The sequence below is a fragment of the Pyxicephalus adspersus genome, chromosome 10 (genome assembly GCF_032062135.1).
Source record: "Pyxicephalus adspersus chromosome 10, UCB_Pads_2.0, whole genome shotgun sequence".
Lineage (NCBI taxonomy): Eukaryota > Metazoa > Chordata > Amphibia > Anura > Pyxicephalidae > Pyxicephalus > Pyxicephalus adspersus.
In genome coordinates, this window is record NC_092867.1 from 12,262,038 (window position 1) to 12,283,848 (window position 21,811).

General features: G+C 39.3%; 1 protein-coding gene across 10 annotated transcripts in view; it reads left to right on the forward strand.

Moving 5' to 3' along the window:
• FANK1 (fibronectin type III and ankyrin repeat domains 1) overlaps positions 1–21,811 on the forward strand; it is a 96,102-nt gene that overhangs the window by 41,570 nt on the left and 32,721 nt on the right. For all 10 annotated transcript variants that reach the window (XR_011922545.1, XR_011922538.1, XR_011922539.1 and 7 more), the window contains 4 exons: positions 6,258–6,332; positions 7,064–7,129; positions 14,704–14,869; positions 16,675–16,818. Coding sequence is in view for 1 of the 10 variants with exons in the window: in XM_072424681.1 (XP_072280782.1) it covers positions 6,258–6,332; positions 7,064–7,129; positions 14,704–14,869; positions 16,675–16,818 (451 nt within the window). In the remaining 9 variants the exon portion in view is untranslated. The remainder of the gene's footprint in view (positions 1–6,257; positions 6,333–7,063; positions 7,130–14,703; positions 14,870–16,674; positions 16,819–21,811) is intronic.

Consider the following 21,811-nt stretch of genomic DNA (forward strand, 5'->3'; position numbering starts at 1 on the left):
TTTATTACTCCTAGCTGGTACACAAATTATCTACTCTGCCACATCCCCAGAAGTTATACAAAGCAAACAAAACAGACCACATATGGGACTTTTTAGGCAGCCAAAAATGTATCCCACAATTCAATTATCAACATTTTTTTTAATATGAATTGTTTTATTGTTCATAATAAAATCAGTTTAAAACATAGCATTTTCTCATATATACTACTTGGTTGTCACAGCAAAACAAGCATCTCTGATGAAGTGGACTTGGTTTCCACAAAACGAGGAGAGACACTAGAGATCTTGCATGTTTTGTTGAGAGAACCAACTGTACATATGAGAGTGCTATGTTTTAATGTGTTATTAATATCAGCAATAAAACAATTCTTTTAGCATTTTTTAAGATATTTTTGATAAAAATTGAATTGTGGAATACATTTTGGTTGCCTAAAAGGTCCAATATATGGTCTGTTTTGTTTACTCCTTGGTATTAAACTATGGAGGTTTACAACTTACAACTATTGGATGAATTAAATTCTGTCTTCATTGATTAATGCATGAATGTGGCAGCACTTGTATCAGATACCATTGTGTGTCAGATACCATTCTTGTAAATAAGGTAAATGTGACCGGTGAATAAGTGTCCACCAAATTTACTATAAAACATTCCCCAACGTGGACGCTCCATAAATACATCCCTATATATTGTGTAACTTGGCTGAGGTCAATACTTTGAATGGAAATCTATAAACTGTGCAAAAACATCTGGTATTACTAAAAACTGGCTGCCATTGTTCAAAAACTTTTGTCCCTTGGTTGCCAAATGAAATCGTACTGCCCATCTGCAAATTGGGAATAAGAAAAGTATGGAACACCCTAATGAGCGCCACATTCAATCATATTGTAAAATTCTGTCTTTTCAACGGTTATCTGTAAAGAAACAGATGTTCTTGTGCTCATATTATTTGAAAAATACTTTGAAACTAATCGCCATTTTTATTTATTTCATGGCGATACCTAGTGCTCTCTACTGTATGGTAAAGAAGTGACACCAGGGACATGAACCATAAAAAGGGTTCCTATATTATATTGACCTGATCGTTGACACACACACTTTCAATTGCTGTTCCCTAGTTGTGATCTTTTTGGGTGATCATTTAGGAATGCATGCAGAGCAGTCTGTTCTGTTGTAGTGAGAAGGATGAGTGTACCTTGGTATAGAATATTATAATAATAGCAGTCATTAGGGAACGGTTGTTATCCATCATTGCAGGTCAATAATGACCTCCTTATTGACCTAGAAAAAAACCTGTACTGACACTAGATTCCAGTCCAATATGATCACAAAGTAAGCAATCATTTGTGATAGTCTTGGGCAATGAAAGCCTAGTGTGTGTGTAGAAATCTTTAGTCCTGGTCTGCAATTAAGATTGCAGACAAGCAGAGAGCAAACAATTCAGTGTTTACAAAGACCTGGGACTGGGGTGACATCTTTTAAAGCACAGGAAGAGAAAAGGTAGTGCAAAAGGTTTTTCTTTGCAAAGTCATTTGCTATCCCTGAATATATCTAAAGAGACTTTTTAAATTACCATTATCCTTTAATTGCTGGGCTCTGAGGTCCTAGGTTACGCTATATATTTTTATAATAAATGCATCTAGTTCAGGTGGATTAAAAATGTACATCTTCTTATCGCCCAGGTTCTGGAACTTATTCTCTCCCACATCCAACTCAAATCTTTCAGCCTGATATCCCTTCACTTAAATACGAAGAGCAAAGTTTTTTTAGAAGTTTTGCTCATAACCTTTTGTAATTTTCCCGCTGACCCTTTCTTCCATTATCTCGAAAGCAGCACTTAGAAGCACCCAGAGGGGACAATTTCGTGGATTAAATGTAGATGAGTTTCATTATAATAGTTGGAATTGTGGCTTCCCTTTTCTCCTTTAACTTTTAGAAATATTCAGATTATAGAACAGTGCAAATCTCTGAGCATGTGTTACAAATATTAGAAATATCACCAGTTTCCAAGTGTTGGCTAAATTCCCTGGATAATGATAACAGTTCGTACTGTGTGATGAACAATAATGCTTTGTATTTTGTAATCAATTCTGTAATAACAAATAAAAATAATGAAAACAACAGTTGATACCACTAATATTTTGTTTCCCATCATTACTAGAAATTAAATGTTGGGTTACACAAGGAGAATACCTACCAGTTCTATACTATAGTTTTCATAAAGGCATTGTTGAAGCACGCCCGGCCACTCCAAACCACACATGTACATAAAAAAAATCTCCATATAAACAAAGGCTTCTCTGACAATATAAGCTTCAATTACAAAATCCAGTAGCTATGGAAGGAAGAAGCATTGTGAAGTAGGAAAAAATGTATTCCCTCACTGCTGCAAATCCTCCTTTGTTTCAACTTCACATGCACCCCCTCACAGACACTGCAGATCATATTGGGAGGGGAGAATCTTGGCAAAAGTGGCAGAGCTGTCATTCCAGAAAATGGTGGGTAGGACTAGGTGTTGCCAGGTACCAAATACCGATCTACATTAGTGTTTCTCAACCAGGGTTCTGTGGAAGCCTGGGGTTCCTCCATGAATTGCTAGGGGTTCCTTGAGCAATGAGCTCTCAGGTCAGTTTAACTTTTTAACAAAAATGATCTTTTTGGCTGTTGTTAAAGGTGACATTATTCCCAATGGCTAGCAATGTAAGAGGTATTCTTCCCACTCGCCACCATGTTAATATACTGTCAGTTATGGATATAGTAATTATAGAAGGTTTCCCTGAGGGTCTGAATAGTATTTCAAGGTTCCCCCTGTTTTAAAAAGGTCAATGAAAAGTAATCAGCAGTGACCATTCGGATTGCCATGCTCCTGAATCATTTCTATATCCTACTGTAGTGCAAGGAGGAGTGACAGCTCTGCTGGGAATTTAGGAATGCTGCAGCATCATTGCAGGGGAACTAGGGGAAACTGCAAGTATAGAGTCACATATAATTAAGCAGTGTTCAACCCAGGCATTTTTTAAGCTGGGTGGGAAGAAATTGTAGGTGGTTAGCAGCCCCCTGTATTGTGACCCAACTCTTCAATAACCTCTCAAGAACAGGCGGGTGGTTAGTGAAAAGTGCCGGGTGATGCGCCCGGCTAAAAGAGACTGGGGAGAACACTGAGTAAGTGCTACAGCACATCATCATGATCACTTATTGTCATTAAAAAGCAGCTATTAAAGCTACGTACACACGTTCAACGGTTCTCACCCGATAATCGGCTCAGTGCCGATATCGGACAAGAATCTGGCGTATGTACAGCGCCAGTTGTCCATCGTCTGAACAACCGTCCTGGCGGATCCATGAACGACTAACGATCCTAAAGCAAGGGAAGTGGGAGAGTGTGCAGTAGGGTGCCGCTCCATCGCTCTCCCCCTCCTCTCTCCTCCGCTTTCCTCTCTCTGTGAAAGATCCTTTCCAATGACTAATATTGCATGTGTGTATGTGGCTTAAGCTTCTTTGCAGAGACTTTGTGAGCTGTGAATATAGTAATTAGAGCAGGGTTCCCTGAAGACCGGAAAATTATTTCAAGGGATTCCCCATGTTATATAGTCAGAGAAACACTGTGATATGGTTTAAAAAACAAAAAAAAAATTGCAGATATGGAGAAACTGAAAATTAAAAATAGGAATCGGCAGGTCATTTTAGAGGACATTGCAATAGCATGTATTTTCCCTACTTTTACGTAGCATTTCTTAATGTCAGAGACCCCTGCCAATGTTTTTCTTTTTCTGATGACATCTTCTGATGTGCACTTGGTTTCCTTTTTTTATTTTTTATTTTTTTGTATGATGCACAGAGGTGTTAAAGTGATTACATCCATATCACTCTATGCATCAACTGTGAGTGCAAAGTTCTTTGCTCAGGGGTTTCAGCTATGACGCTGCACCAACAGTCTTTTTCTTCCGTCCTCTGGGTTGAGTGATGTTGGATGTCTTCCTTGAAGACTGAAGTGGTATTGCAGGGCATAGCTTTCTTGGATTTTTTTTTAGAGGAACATTAAAAAAAAAATAGCCCAGAGAATTGCTTTAGGATATTAGTCCCAATAATATGAATGATCACATGGGAAGCCGCTATGAAGTGTTATTTGAATAAATCAGCGGAGTCTCAGATAGTGTAGCAGTTCTTATCCTCAGTGACTGCTGGTTAAATCCCAGGTGAACTTGGCATTTATACCACAGCTGTTCATTACTTTCACTTTCTGAATAATGTCTTCTCATTATAATGTACTGTCCTTTTTATTCATGCTTTGGAGGAAATAAAAGAAATCTTGTAGGGAAGTTTGGCTCATCTTTTTGCTGCATAAGAATTATTTTTTCATCACGCTGTAGCATATTAATATGTATCACCATTTTAATGCACAGAAGCAATTTAATCCCATCAAGTTGCTAGGTTTTACTGTAAGGGTGTGAGTCACGCCATATGAATATGTGATGGTCTTCTTGCAGTGGAATGACGGTACATTGTGTAACATGTGAGAGTAATATATCCTGCCTTTCCCTGTCTCTTCTCCATCCACTTCACTCCACAGAGGAATCCCGTCCACTGGCCTGTTTTATGGGGAACCGTTTTTCATTTATGATGCTGTATTTCTTCTCTTTGTAGGAGGATCGCTATAAAATGTTCCTTTCAATGCTGGAACTTTTATATTGCGATTCTCGGAAATTGCTGCAAGACCAGTAGCAGATTGTCTGCGCTGCTAACATGCAAATATTGATTAACTGTTTTGCTCGTATAATTTTTTTCTTTTTTATTTTACAAGTACTGGAAAAAGTCAAACTGTCGTCTGAGGGTGCCAGTATGTGGTGCTTTTGGTAAAACTTCAATCAGTTTGATGAATGCTTGGTGAAAATTAGGAAATGCTGGTAACGGCTGCCCCTTATGTGACAATATATTTAAAGTATATGAAGACTCGAACATTAAAATCTTATACATTCTTTACCTTGTTAATGGAATTTTAAATGTTGTTTTTTTGCCTTTTTAAATTGAAATGTTGCTTGTAATTCTGCCTTAAAGGTTGTTGTTCAGGCACTTTCTGTTGCAGGGTGGCAGTGCTCTAACAATTAACCTTTTCCCCCTGTCACATGCTCCTCTGGTGGGGAAATAAGCTGCTGTGTTGCCACTCATTGCACAGACTTGTTCCCCCCTTTTCACCATTAGGAAGCCCATCTGGTGTAATGATGTGTAGATCAGGCAGGGTAATATTGCAGAAATGAAAAGGCGATGTTCCTTATGCATTAATCCTTTCTGTATCTGTCAAAAAAGCTGAACTGTGCATGCACAGGATACCTGACAATCCCAGCTTCCCCTGCACATGCCAGGAATATATGAACGCAGGAGTTATGTCATCAATTAAGATGGTGGCGCCCTGTGATAGAACTAAGTGAATATCGGGGGTTTCGTCCTGCCTAAAAGCAATGGAAATTCTTTGCTTGTATCAATCACAATTAAAAAGAATGTGTTTGATCAAAATAAAAACTACTTCTATAATGCTGCTGAAGCCTGGAGTGAACCTGTGGAAATATGCCACTGTTTCCTATCATGTAGCGAGGTGGCCATGCTTTTTGGCCAGTAGAAAAGTACAGAGTGTTGAAAGTAGGAACTGTACATTGCTCATTGGAGATCCATTTCATTTTTCCCTAATTTAGCACCCCGGATTGTAGGTTAGTGGAGGAATTTGTAATAAACTTTCTACCTGGGCAGAATAATGGTCACTTGGTAAATTGGTGAGCAACTGATCTACAAACCTAATCCACGCATGCAATCAGTGATTCATTTAATTGTCTTTTGTTTTGCACTCAGTGAACAGTAATAATGGTGCAACTAGATTAGAATAGACCCCATTAAATGAGCATTTCTATTAGTAAATTATTGGAGTTTGCAGACTCTCCCCATGTTTGCGTGGGTTTCCCTGGCTTCCTCCCTTTTTCCAAAAACATGCAGTTAGAATAAGTGCCCCCCCCCCAATCAAATTGGCTCTAGACTGTGGTAATGACATATGGCTATGGTAGGTACATTAGATTGTGAGTCCCTTTGAGGGACAGCTAGTCACATGACTATGGACTTTGTTCATCTCTGCGTAATATGTCGGTGCTATATAAATAATGGATAACAATTATATTAATAATAGGTATAGGTACTCCTTTCCCATTAGGTACTTTTTTAGGCCTATATTTTATGAATCATGTATGTTTATTTTGTTTTGCTTCTTCCATTCTAGGCATGTGAAAGTGGATATTCCTGATAAGCTCGGCTTCACTCCTCTTATGGTAGCCTCACAGAAAGGATATCTCAGGTAAAGTGTTATATATTTTATTCTTTTCTGCTGTACTATTTGTACCGTTATCATGTTTAGTGTATGGCTGCATTATATTCCTTTCCCCTCTTAGCAATGATTAAGCCCAGGTGAAATCCAAGCATACAGTAAATCTGTGTGGGAGGATGTTAGGAGGAATGTTATATAATTGGTGCAGCTGGCTCCCATTATTGGTGGTATGGGAACTGGCCAGGAGAGCTGGAGAGTACAGCACTAATGTATATCACCTGGCTGTAATGCAGGACGATGCCACAGGAGGTCACAATGAGAAGGCTTCATCCCTTAGATTTGCTGTCCTCCGGATCACTTTCCCCCTTTTTTTATAACATAGAAGAAAGGGATAAAATATAATTGATGGCAGCTGCTGGCTTGAACACGTGTATCCCTTTATGTCTGTCCAGCAGCATAGATTGGACTTTCATTTCTAGGCACATTATATTATTTCTAGTACATCTAACACAGTGGGACTGATTTATAACTTAAGGATTAGAAAAATGCCCATTGCCTCTGGGATGCAGGTTTTATCATTTTCTTACCTGCACAAGAAAAATAAAAACATCGGCAGGTGAAATTATATTGTAAATCAAAAATTGTCCTCCCATACAATTGTCACCATGACAGATGAACTCATTGAAATAGTTTTTGGGGAATCTTTGAAGTGTGAGATTGTGATAAATATTTCCATCTAAACTTCCTGTGATCTTTCCTAGGCTGGTGGAGTTACTGGTCGAACGTGGAGCAGATGTACACCAGACAAATGGAAGTGGAAAGAACAGGTATGTGTTGGATAGAAGATGTCATCTCCTATTAAAGTACTCTGATCTGTGTGGGCTTCCCAGATTCCTAAATATGCGGTTTATTTTATTAGGATCTGGGCACAATAATTACTGACAATTTGGACCTTGAAATAAGGAATGTCTTATGGACCAACCAGTCTTACACACACGAAAAAAGTTTCTCAGATAACATTTTTGGGTCCCAAAGCAGTACTAAGTCTCTCCAGCCTCTAGGATGCCCATCTTCATTCTCCCCCATCCCTGCATACTGCTTCTCTTCTAAACTGATGATGTCTGAGAGCCCAGGGCATTAAGGGTGGACGACCTGGGGGATGTCATTAAGCAATCCTGGGCTTGTAGTAAGATGGTGCAGAAAAGGGATAATGCCAGTTTGTGGTGGTGTTTGCTGAATTAAACACCACCTACCATCACTGCAGGAGGTAAAGGATGTAAGAATGTCATGCGCAAGTGCATAGTTGCATGTTTCTGAATGATAATGTTGGCCCAGCTTCTCTGCAATGCATCAGAGTTGCTTTACAGAATTCCTTTTCACCTATGTAACTTTGTCTTGTATTTGAGTGATGTGACCAGTCGTTCAGGAATCTACTGCAAAGTACCCATAGTAATAGCTGTAATTGCAGAATGTTCTATCAATTGAATATCCTCCTAGGAAACTTGTTTCCGACTATGTACTAGATGCTGTAAGCTCCAGTGCAAGCAGAGTGAAACAAGATAGACAGTAAATAGTACATAGATAGCATTTGCTGGCATGGTATTTGATTTTCTGTGATACATTTAGTCTATACATCTGATACAGATTTTGTAGCAGATGGAATAGTAGAAATGTGTCCATCTGCCTGTTTATCTATTCATAGAAAGCAAAATCTGTGTGTTTTAGATAACAAAATACATATTGCAAGACAAACTACTTACAAAGATTCTGGTATGATTGATTTGCCTTCAGTGTTGGCTCCTGGATATAGAGCTGACAAAATATTTAGTATAATTAGGTTGAAGGTAAAATCCTCAATACAAAATAGTAGGTAGACTATATGCTTGAAAGTAGGAAACTGGGCAGGGTGTCCTGGAAACCTGAAATGGATCTGGTCCAGGATTGAAATAGCTTGCCCATTGCCCAAACCCATTCCGGATTTTAATAGATCACCCAGGTTCTGCCATGATAGTCTGTCTTCTCCAGTATTTCAGAGCTTTAATAAATCAAATAAATCTATAGTCTGATGAGTGACAATTGGAAGTGCATACTTGCTATATTGTGGTTTCCATTGATCAAATTAATCTCCCACAGGTTTACACTTTTGCATGAAGTTTGGATTTTGGAGCTCGTTACAAAAGCTTGAATTGTGACTCTGTGTTTTCAATCCAGAAAGTCAGCATGACAGCAAGGCAGTTAGTAGTTTTAGAGGGAGTGATGGGAAATGGTAACCACAATGTTCCCTCAAGATCAGTTTTATCTGGCTCAGAACTCAAGACTATTGCTATTTATATTTCCAGTTCTTACCATCATTCTCCTATTGCTGTTTGTTGTCACAGTGACCACGTTGCAAAGAACAAAGAAATAAACCTGGGAGAGGTCCCTATGCCTTTCTTAGGCTATGTACACACATCAGATCATTCTCTGCCTAAACGAGCTGGAGGGCTGCAGGGGCCGTCCAATGTCCTTCATGTATCTGTCCCCTCAACCTCAATGGAAGTGAAGGGAGGAGAGCATCAGGAGCCGCTCGCTCGTTCTCCCTCCCTTCATAGAACAGATTGGCGCTGTATGTACTGAGCTCGTTCATTCACCTTTCAGTCTTTTGTCATTGGAGACGATCGTGAAATATTGTTTGCAATAACAAAAATCTTCCGTGTGTACGTAGCCTTACTCTAGCCAAAGCTGGAATTATGCTTTCATGCAAACCTATACTGTGGCCATTTTGGGCAAAGTAATATGTCACTTGACACCTAAGCTCATTGCCTGATGTTATTTTGCTTCCCTGCGTTCCTCTTGTCCCTTATTGCCTACTGCAGCCCTTGAAATGGCCCATTGCTCCCATGCATTGGGTAGCTTGTGAATGTCTTTTCTTCCTTGCACAATGCAGCACTGGATGGCTAATCACCAGACCCAATAGATAAACAAAGGTTCTTTAGTCCTATGTAGACTCTGTCCATAACTGACCCAGAGATTACGTGCTGCTTTTCTCAGGACTTTGGTGGTAAACAGGGTTGTATTACCAGTGGAGGGGCTTGGGGATAAAGTGCACTCTGCTATTTTATTGTACATGAAAACAGGAAAAATATCTATTCAAATTTCTATTATACCTCTATACACACATTATGTTAATATTTTACTTGTTACTACTCTACAAAACATAACAATGCATTTGCATGTGCCTGTTTGTATTTGCAACAAAATGAATATGTGGTTATGCACATTGAAGTGTTTGAATATTTGTAAAATTCAGTAAATTTCCTCTGTAGATGTAGTTGTTGTAGAGTAAATTATTTTCAGCTTTTAAAACAGAGATCAAAAAAGGGTGAGCTAAAGCTGCTGAGAAACTGAACTAAAGCAAACTTTAGTGTTCCTGTTACAAACTTGAGGACACATTGCTCCCCAATGTCTGCAGCTACATAACGCTTGCTTTAAAGCTCACTTAGTGCTTGTTAAGAATATTAAAGTACTTGAATGCCCAAAGCCTGGCCACAGTTTGATTGAAACATTCTGCTGTCAGGCTACAGTGGTAGAATTTATTTCAGGTACACTTTAAACCAGACATACATAAAATTACAGTCTACAGGGCTGGACAAACCTTTTAGCTAAGTAGCCTCCATGATTTTTCAAATTTGATAGACTGGCTGGGCCAGTATTAGATGGATGGAGTGCATGTAAAAGCCATTACCTAAACGTAAAAGAAAACTTATTACATTCAAATTGCATTCAATTTCAGTGGAAACAGTGATGTTGGTCACGCATTTTTACCATGTCTGTACCAATAGTTTACAGTAGTTTCCCCATGCCTGGTCTACTCTATACAGGTTAAGTATAGTATAGTATAGTAAGCATTGCAAAACCTAATGTCCATGTTCTGCAGCCCTGTGAATTGAATAATATTGGATTCTGTAGTCCGGTGACAACAGTGAGCAAAACATTACTGATCGCCATGGATTATAGCACTTTGTATATTTCTTTGCCTCGGGTTGGTTGCTGTGCAGCTTCTATGTAACTAGACTTCTAAACATTTTCATTTTATTTTTCACATAGATTTAGTAATTTATCACCTTCCGTCAATAAAAAAAGTTCAGCTATTGTTGGGATGAACAGTTTATGGTAGTTTAATTGTGACAGTTATATAATTTAATAATGAATCTCAGCCTTTAAAGTAGAACTTCAAAGCCAGACATTTACACCTATGCATTGTGGTTATACGTGACTTTCTGCAAAACACAATGGAATGCACTTTGTGGTGCACTTTTACAGCACAAGGTAGACCACTGTGGTGCGGAGTTTAAATACAAAATACAATGCAAATCTAATTTTTGATTCATTGTGGTACTTTACTAGTCCATTTAAATGACTAGCATTCCTAACACAATGCATGGTAATGTTCATATAAGTGCATCACAGTTAAGTGTGAATGAAGCCTTGCGGGTGTAAAATTTTGACTTGCCACAAAATACTGCAATGTTATATTTTTCAAAAAATAAAAATCTCCTCTCTCTTCTTCATTAATAATCCATTCATGAGCTCCAGTCCACCTGAATAGAGGGAACACTTTAATATATCTTCCTCTGTCACTAGATTTAGGTCACATTGGTGTACAGAGACTGTCCAGCAGCTGATTTGTACAGGTACAATGTAAAAGTGTTATTGCTGCTTCTCTTCTTCTTATATGTTCTGCAGCTTGGAGACCGTACAGTACAGCGTGCTCCAGACAGAGCAGACAGCCAGGGCTCCCTGCAGCAGAGTTCTGTGTTTAGCTCACTTTAATGGCCAGCCATGTGTCTTCAGCGATTATTTTCCATAAGGTGTTTAGTAAACAAGTGACAGAGAGCTTGACCACAGGAACATCACTCTTCTCCGCCAACGTTCTCCCGCCTTCATGTAAACCTGTTATTTTTCCAGCAGCGTCCAGAAACCTGCAGTACGTTTGTTTTCGTGCAGTGAAATCTTCATCCTATCTGGCAGCAAAGTGGCTGCTAAATTAACACTGTGAGCATGAAGAAAAATATGTTCACCTTTAAAATGCAGAAAAAGGAAAAATGACAGAAGTGCCCCTTAGGCAAAGGAATGTCAGCTTCACATTTTATACATGTATTCCTACCTATAGATATGTATTCTTTTGATTTGGAAGAACCTTTCTCTTCTGTAAAATTCCTGAATGTAGAGAGAAGTAAGTAAAGCTTATAAAGCCATGGTTGAGTGTAAAAATGGCAAAAGTAAGAATATCTGCATGTCGATCAATAAAAAGGCTGCAGATCGCTGCTAAAAAACCCTGCAAACTAAAGTTTACTTATGATTGGTAGGATGTGGGATTCTGAAAAGAATTCTCACACTTCAGATAATTAGGTTTAATTAGATAGTGAATAATAGGAACATTTGTAACCTAGTAATTTTTTTTAATTTAACGTTGCCATTGTACAAATCGCCTTCTCCAGGCCCTTTCCCATGGAGCTCCAGCACAAACATGGGTCCTTTTCCTGTATCCCATTTCCAGTACACATACTGTACATCCCTCATTTATGTAACCTAGGATTGTGTTTGTGTGTTAGGACACATTTTGGGCTTTCCCTCTATCCTGTGCACAGTGTTCACACATCACTCACCAGTACCTCTACAAGCAGTATGAAGGTCCCTTCAGTGCACAGAGCCTCCAGGAGTTTATGGGCATTACCCAACAGTGATTGTTTACCAGTACTTTGTATAAACCCATCGGTAACAATATGCAATATATGTGCATTATCCTCTCCATAATCACAACAGAAGTACTAACCCCTCAGTCACCTACTTCTAGAACATAAATAGTAACCCTTCAGTGCTCTTTTTGCTGCATATATGATATTCATCTTTTAGGCATTCACACCAGGCCCTTAGTGATGAACATTGGGTGTGCATTAGCCCCTCAGAATTCTGTCGCTAGCATATATTCATGGACACTTCATTGGCCAACCCTTATTAGATGTGTACCCTTGGTGCCTTTTCTGCGCACATGTGATAACTTTCAACATTCATCCCTCAGTCCATTTGAATGTCCATGTTCAGTCCTAAGCCATCTAAATTCTTCAGCCCTCAGTATCCAATGTACATGCATTAACCTCTGTTTGTCTTCTCATGTCTTTTGCTTATGTTAGTCTCTCAGCTGTCAGTACTGAGTGTGTGTGCTCCTCAGCAGGAAGTCCAATGCACATATGTATTAACTCTTCATCCCCAATCAATGTGCATTCATGCCGTCAGCATTCGGTGTCTAGTTTATATGCAAAAACCCCTCACATTTATTCAGTCCCACATGCCTGACCTATCTAACATGTCCCCAGCACTGCTTCCAATGTCTCAGTTGTCCCCATTTCCACTGATGCACTCTTTCCATTTCAGTATACTCCCCATCACTTTCAGTTTGTGGTTGTGCTGCCGTATCCCCATCACCTCTACTGTGCCAGAAAAACTTTTATGTTAGCGGGCTGATTTCTGGAACTGATTTTTCACTTTTTTTTCTCCTCTGTGTGAAGAGCTTCAATGTTATGTTGCTGCTCTGTAATTGCTAATTTTGTAATTACAGTTAATTGTAGTTTTGCCAATTATGAAATGATCAGCCACCACAAATTTTGAGTCATAAGGCTAACTGTTTTTCCAACTTTTATTACCCCACACTCTTTACAAGCAGCCTGCTGCCTCACCTGCTACCTCTTCTGCACATGCTGCCTTCTGTCATAATTCTGGACCTTCATTCCCTTCTGTAATACCCTTAGCACTCCTCACCTGCCTAGAAGTCTTTCTTTCATACCTTAAATAATTTCTGTTTTCATACCCTCCATATTTCTCTCCTGCACATACTGCCTCCTGTCATACCCTGTCCATACTGCCTCCTGTCATACCCTGTCCATACTGCCTCCTGTCATACAGTGTACATACTGCCTCCTGTCATACCCTGCCCATACTGCCTCCTGTCATACCCTGCCCATACTGCCTCCTGCCATACCCTGTGTGTCCCTCCCCTGCCCATAATGCCTCCTGTCATACCCTGTGTGTCCCTCCCCTGCCCATACTGCCTTCTGTCATACCCTGTGCGTCCCTCCCCTGCCCATACTGCCTTCTGTCATACCCTGTGCGTCCCTCCCCTGCACATACTGCCTTCTGCCCATACTGCCTTCTGTCATACCCTGTGCGTCCCTCCCCTGCACATACTGCCTTCTGTCATACCCTGTGCGTCCCTCCCCTGCCCATACTGCCTCCTGTCATACCCTGTGTGTCCCTCCCCTGCCCATACTGCCTCCTGTCATACCCTGCACATAACTGCCTCCTGTCGTACCCTGTGCGTCCCTCCCCTGCACATACTGCCTCCTGTCGTACCCTGTGCGTCCCTCCCCTGCACATACTGCCTTCTGTCATACCCTGTGTTTCCCTCCCCTGCCCATACTGCCTCCTGTCATACCCTGCACATAACTGCCTCCTGTCGTACCCTGTGCGTCCCTCCCCTGCACATACTGCCTTCTGTCATACCCTGTGTGTCCCTCCCCTGCCCATACTGCCTCCTGTCATACCCTGCACATAACTGCCTCCTGTCATACCCTGCACATAACTGCCTTCTGTCATACCCTGTGCATCCCTCCCCTGCACATACTGTCAGCATTCAAACCTACCGCATTGCTCCCCTGGCCATGCTTCCAATTAAAACTCTCTTTAGGTTGTTTTATATCCCATCTATTCTTGTTCTGGAATACACACTTTTTTTGCTATTTTTTTCCTAAAAGTTGAACTCTAAGCAGATATAAGACATTTCATATACCATTACATGTGTTATTGTACACAGTGAAAGTACCTAGATTTTGCTTGGAACTGGCCTCCCTGTACAGCAGAAGGAGGACAGAACAGAGTGACCGTGAGAGATGAGTTTATTAACCTGTTGTTTTTTTTTTCACCATCGAGTTTGACTATGGGAGTGGTAAAAAGTGCAACTTTACTGAAACAAAAATAAAATCAGGACTGCCTCACCAGGGTTGCACTGTACTGCATGATAAAAATACAAATGCTGTTGCAGGTAATTAATCTTTTCTGTTGGGATTGTTATCTTCTGTATACACTACACCAACACTAATTCTATTTGTCTTTGGAAGGCAATGCTGCCATGTATGTGTTTTCTCTATTTGCTTGGCATTCATCTTTACCATTTTTTGTTGTCGTTATTTGGGAAATAAATGTTTTTGCCCTTTTTTATTGAATTGATCAGCAGGCTTCTAAACTGGACTGACTGACTCCTTCATTGTACATAAATCTGTCGACCCTAAACATAAGTGATAATTATTATTGTTTTTACTCTGGAGATTTGTGTCGTATTAAGATCTTCTGGTTTTTGTCTTTGCAGTGTGATGCTGGCGTGCTTCTCCGGTCATTTGGATGTTGTGAAGTATCTAAGGAAACAAGGAGTATCATGGGAGAGCCGGGACAAGTGTGGTTGCACAGCCATGCACTGGGCTGCTGATGGAGGGCACGTGAAGGTTATACAGTGGATGATTAATGATGGTTGTGAGGTAGAGTACCTGCCGCAGTTCATAGCACTCTTTTAGAGTTGACAGTCACCTAAGACTGTATTAGCTCCCAAAGGGTTGTCTTCCAAATCTAAAATTTTAGATGTTGTTGGACACCACTCACTGGGTTTAACTGGAGGTTTAATTGTTCACTGGCTTTTCATGTAGTTCAGTTCTTCTTACCTATTCTTTATAGTATCATGTAAATTAAAAATCAAGCTGGCCAAGTGAGACTTTCTGAAGTGGCTACAGCATAATGGCACAGGTAGGAATTCTGATGCTAAGGGGACAAATAATATTCTTTATCGTAACGAAAATTAAGTTAATTGCAACCATTACCTACCTAAATACATATTATTAGTATTGCTCCATTGTAAACGTAACTTTTCTTCCTATAAAATCTTGTCTTCATCATTATTATTAGTGCTAAAATTCAGGCAAATCACTGTATACAAAGCCTTATATTTATTGCTCAAGAAATGAAGGGAACACTCAAGCAGCATGACATGACGCTAGATAAACTTCTGGGATATTGATCTGTTCAGTTAGAAAGCATAAGTGACTGTGAATCAATTTCAGCTCCTTCAGTGCAAATGAAAGCAACAACAGGTGCACATGAGGGGTAGCAGCAAGCCAGTTCCCAAAGCGGGAATGGATTTACCTCCTACCTGCAGATCCTCCAGGATGGCACATCTATTTGTGCTATTGCAAAGTGGCTTGCAATGTCTCAGGAGCATGAAGTAGATACCAGAAAATTGGCCTTTATACTGGAAGGAGCTGGACAAGACTGTAGAAGGGCAACAACCAATTGGCAGGACCAGTATCTGCATCTTTGTGCAAGAAACAACAGAAGGAGCACTACCAGAGCTTTACAAGATAATGCCCAGCTGCTTCAATGTTGGCATCTTGTTCTCTTCACAGATGAGAGCAATTACATACTGCTCACTTGTGACAGATTTGAAAACGTCTGGAGATGCAATAGTGATTGTTAATGCTACCTGCAACATTATCCAGCATTACTAGTTTGGGGAGGGGCCAGTGATAATTTAGGGGACTAATATTCTTCTGTCCAATTTCAGACCTTACTCTATTGCAGTGGAGTCTGAGTTGCTCCTGGTGCAGGGCAGTGACCAGCCTCATGTGGCCAGAATGTGTAGGCCGCTCCTGGATGAAGAAGACAATAATGCATTGACTGGCCCTCATGTTCCTCAGCCATGGAACTAATAGTTGCCCTCTGGGACCTTATTTATTAGTGCATCTAGACCCTGCCAGGTAGTGCCACAGACTCTGTGTGTGTGCGTATATATATAAATATATTCATTGTACTCTTTGCAAGACTAGATTAGAAATCCTTGAGCAGGAAGCAGAAAGCTCTTGAAGAGCAATGTGTGACCACAGCATGTGAGATTTCTCAGGGTTTGTTGAATACCCGATCCCCACAAAACTCTGGTTTCCCTCTTCAGTCTGTAAGTCACTTTTGTCGTCTTTGGTGATATAATGGCTTTTGGCAGAAACCATAGACCATAGACAGGGGTCTTGCATCCAACATTCTAGAAATGTAGAATACTAAATAATTATTCTCCCAGTTTGCTGTACAAAGATTCCACAATGGGCATTGGAACAAGTAAATATAAGGTCTTTTCTTCTAACGGAAGCTGTTATTAATTTTAAAGTCTCCTTAATTGCAATGTCATCACTCTTTCTGAAGTAGCTTTTTTATTACATTATTTTTGCCTAATCCTGAAGCTGGTCCTACATTCATCCCTCATTTGGTGTGTATATATATATATATATATTTTATTTCCTAGGTAGATGCCAGAGACAGGCGTTTACACTGGACTCCACTGATGAGAGTTTCTGCTGTAACTGGAAACACAGACATTGCCCGCTGTTTGATCATTGCAGGAGCTGAGGTCAATGCCAAGGACAGTAATGGAAAATCCCCCTTGATGGTAATTCATATAGTTTTTATATTGCTAAAGGCCAACCTGAGTGAAATATTATCTGTATTTGTTTTGTTTGAATAACTGCTGGTCCTCAAGACCTTTTCTCAGAGTTCTTGTATTTCCTTTGATATTGTGCTTGAATTTCCTATATAAGACACAGGAACACATTGTCTTCTTTATACTTTTATTTTGAACTTTTGATATCAGACAGATGAGTCACGGTACAACGTCTCCACAGGAATCACACCTTGTCATAATAATAGAATTAAAGGCTACAAAGTACAGATTCAGTTTGAAATTCTGCATTTTCTAGTAATTCACCACTTACGTAATTAGATTGCCCGACTACATCAAATATAACCTTTAACAATTCGATCCGTGGCCTCACAGGAAAAAAAACAACATGACTTTGCTCAGAATTTGTTAAATGTAATCTTCTCTTGAACTTTCCCCCTGCTACAGCTAGAATTCCCTGCTTGTGTAATGTTTAGGAAAGTTACTTTCAGGCCTGGCCCCAGACAGCCCAATATATGATGATGATGATGATGATGATGATGATCTTGTAGCGAATATCTTTGGCCTGATACATATGAGCAAACAAGCTGCTAAGTTTGCCCTCGACCAACTGATCGCATTGATTCTTTTGCCCCAAAACGTGCACCCATTGTTACAGTATTCTTTCCTTCTAATCGTTCTTCGTATTTCATGTTTGTGGTTATCGTATATTATATGGCAGACAAGGGAAGAGTACTGGGAATGGTAATTTAGGGTACAAATTTGTTGATTACTCAGTACACAGCTGCTGTTGGCTGGTATATAGCTTCTTTTTGTCAGTCACCTGGTGTTCTGAAAAACTCTCCTGCTGCCTTGAGTGTAATGATGGCAAGCTATTCCTTGCTTTCCTTTACATATAGGAAGCCCAATGTAAACAGTACATAGATGGGTACCTAATCCCTAGATCACAAATTTTACATATTGTAACCTATCAGTCCTTAGATGTGGTTTCTGTTTTCATTTTCTTTTCTGTTCCTTTAATTTTACCCGGTGATCTTGCTAGTAACCTCCTTCATTTTATACAACGCCGGTGCTCCCTTTTTTATGGTATCTATAAATAGGCAGCTGCATCAATGCAAGCTTAATTCCACTTACCACTGAATTTTATGGATATAACTCAGATAATGAAATATGTTTCAATGTAATGATATATTATTTTTACTAATCCATGTACTATGTGATTTTGTTCTCATATATCTTTGAACAAGTTCTGAATTGTGTTATTATATTTTGCCATATAGTTGTAAAAACAGTCTCTGCACATCCTCCGAGAAAGCCTATCGGGGAAATGCTTTAGGATACAAGACATTTTTTCTGTCCCCATTTAGGGATCTTACTGTCTAGTCTTTTGGTCCAACATCCCATGATGAAATAATGGGAAAGACCATAAAAAATTACTGTATACGGTTTGCATATGAACGTTGTACTTTCATCCAACTTTTTGCTCACAATATAACTTTGATTTGCTCCACAAAACCCTAGCTTTTTTACATGTAAATGACACTACAGGACATATTCCTTTTTCCTCATTTTCATAACATAGGGAAGGTGTTTTCCTGTGGATGTGTACACACAACATGTTCTGTGTACTGCTTGTAGATGAATTTAGAAATTCACAGGTAAAGGCGATAAGGTAAGTAAACATCATCACCTTTAAGAAAGGAAGTGCATGCAGTTATACATACCTGCAATAAAAATCCTGCATGTTTGTAATTTTTAAGTGTTGAGCTATAGTTCCAGTTTAGGTAATATTTTGTTGCTGGATTAAGCATGGTCAGCCCCAGGAAAGGAAGTGCTCTGACTGATATTATGTAAAAAGCACAACATCATATTAGATGTTTTGGGTTTATGTACACTTAATCCCCTAGAAATTACTGGTATTACTAGATAGAACAAATGTCAAATCAAAGCTACATTTATCCCTCAAATTACATCTTTATACTTCCATGAACTACACATGATGCTGAAGTTAATGTCTAATGCTGGAAAATGATCCAATCTGGTCTAATTAACTAAAAAAATGTATTTTGGGCTTGGCCCAGGATGAGTCAGTCTGAATATATAGACATGCATGTACACTATAATGTGAATAAATCTCCTCATTATTTAAGAGAATCCAGACAATAATCACAGAATATTGCAGCCTGGTAAATGAAAAAGCAGAAAGCTGCTATTTGAAGATTCCTGCCACCAAAATCCTTTTTACAAGATTATAGAGCAGGAAAATGGAAGAACTTTGATAATGTTTAAGTGCAAATGAAAAAGTCATGGAGGGAAAATATTTAGTATACAATTTACACTGAGTATAGATGGTATATAATTTGTCAGGAGAATAGTTACTACTGGTTGAGACTGCAAATGTAAACCTTAAATCTACTTTTTAGTATGTTTGCCATCGTGTGTCAATGTATACGGTTTTCCGTATAAGTAGTAAATGTATTTTATTTGTACATTCGGTTTATAGTTGTTTACCTGAATATTCAGCCAATTACAACACTTTGAGGGTTGGTAATGTTAAGCCATTGCTTTGCAGTTGGCAGCAGCATTGTTATCCCGCCAAAAGCACTGCCGATAGGCAGCCCCATGGCCTATTGAAGGAGCTCACATATTGAGCCTGATTTATTAAAGCTTTTCAAGGTTGGAGAGGATACACTTTTGTCAGTGAAGCTGCGTGATCCAGCAAACCTGGAGTGGATTTCCTAAAGGTCATTAGCTGTTTGTTAGCAAATTTTGGCAATTCTGGACCAGATCCATTCAGCTTCACTGATTAAAGTGTATCCTCTTCAGCCTTGGAGAGCTTTATTAAATCAGGTCCAATAAGCTAGGCCACTGCTGTGTGTGTATCGGCAACGTTGTCAGAGCTGTCAGCTGCAACAGGAAGAACAGGAAGTGTTGTAAGTGGCGGAATCTACCCATAACAGATTTTAGAAAAAAAAAAAAAAAAATATATATATATATATATATATATATATATATATATATATATATATAATATATACATACACACACACAATGGTACCTTTGGTATAAGTCCTTAATCCGTTCCAGATCCTTGGACTTATATCAAACAGGACTTATACCAAACAAATTTTTGCCATAAAAAAATACAAGGAAAATGATTAATCCGTTCCCATGAAAAAAAAATGCTATTATTGGCATAATATACATTCATGGGGCTGTATGAAATAATTTAAGCACTGCCTAATACTAAAATACAAAAATACAAAAGCAATTAGATGAAATAAATGAAAATTCCCCTTCACTTTACCTTGCTGAGAAGAGTCCAGTGCCTACTAGGATGGTGCTGAGAAGGGAGGAGGAGGAGATGTTATGTAATTCACAGAGAGTTATAGCGCGGATTGTTCACTGAATGGTAGCAACTGGCGTACTGACGCTCGTGGCCAGTCGTGGCTTTGTCTCCAGAGAGGTAAATAAGGGTAGCGTGCGGTGGTATGACTCATTTTGACCCATACAAGTTCTAGCACAAAGGTTGTATACCGAGCAAGCTTTTTCATGTCTAAACAGGACTTCTACCAAGTTGGACTTTTTCCAAAGCGGACTTATACCGAGGTTAATAAGTGGATTTTGATGTAATATACACTTAACCTTTCCTGCAGGAAGGTGTAAAATTGTCTATATGTCTACCAATTCGGAATAATGTAGTAAGCTACAAGTCAGCAGACTCCTGTCTATGGGGCATAGAGGACAATGCGGAGAACTTTTTAGGCAATCACAAGGATTGGAAGTTTGAGTTTGCGGGCACTTAATTACAAACTACATTTATTTTTTGTTATTTAAAAGCTGAGATCATAGCATAACATCTTTTACAAACTCACTGATTGCGATGGGTATTTACAGGCAAACTGCTATCATTATAAAAAAAATGATTAAAAGTAACCCAAAGGGACAGTTTCCAAGATTGAAATGAAATTGTGCGCAGTGAGGAAAGTTGCAGTAGAGACAACATTTTATAAAAAAGAAATAAGATCTGAACACCATTAAAGGAACTTTGTCAGGTTTAGGGAATGGTTGGGTCTGCTTTGATCAAATAAAGTCACAGTAGAGTTGGAGAAGAAATAATACGAAGTCTTCTTATAACTATAAACTGGGAAAGAGTGAGAGTAACAGATTCTAATATTAGGAAAGTTTAGTCATTCGTAATACGACACTATCCTAATCGTAGGCAGTAAATCAAGTTGTCACTGACCTCTCTAGCTGTGAGCACTGTGGAACACTTACTGTATCAACAACTGGCTTCTGAAGATAAATGTGGTTGATTTGGTACCTGACTGATTTTACACTGCGTATATATGTGTTATTTCATCTCACACTTATTTCTATGAACGACAAATAATTACTAACCTCCGCCTAAGCTATAACCCTTCTTCTCAGTCTAACACCGTATTTCTCAGCTATGGTTACTACAGAGGTTGCTGGGGGTTTGTACCTCTCAGGTCAGTGACACCAATGCTCTTTTTGGCGATCTGTGGGGGTGACTTTCTTCCCTGTGACCAGCAATGTAAGAAGAATACTTCCCACTGATCATCACAATTATCACATTTATGTACAGTGTGCTCAAGGGCTGTGATAGGATGGTCTAACCTAAACATTTAACTCAAGATTGTTTCCTTATGCTTACCTTGAACCTCAGCCGAAATATATACATTCATAGCTTGAAATGTTGTGTGAACAATGGCGGCACTCTGAAAATGTAAAGCGCAAACACAGCCCTATGCAGCTTTTTATTTTACTTTATCTTTATTAAGGAATGTGTCTCCAGCACCATCCCTACATTCTCAATCCTAGATCAGGGGTCACACAGGATCACATTGATGTCCCCTTCCTAATAATACATAGCCATATAGCATGGCAGGAGTGGGTGGACTGTAAGAGTAATACAAATCTTATATTAAACTGTATAGGAACTGCTTATATAAAGGAATAT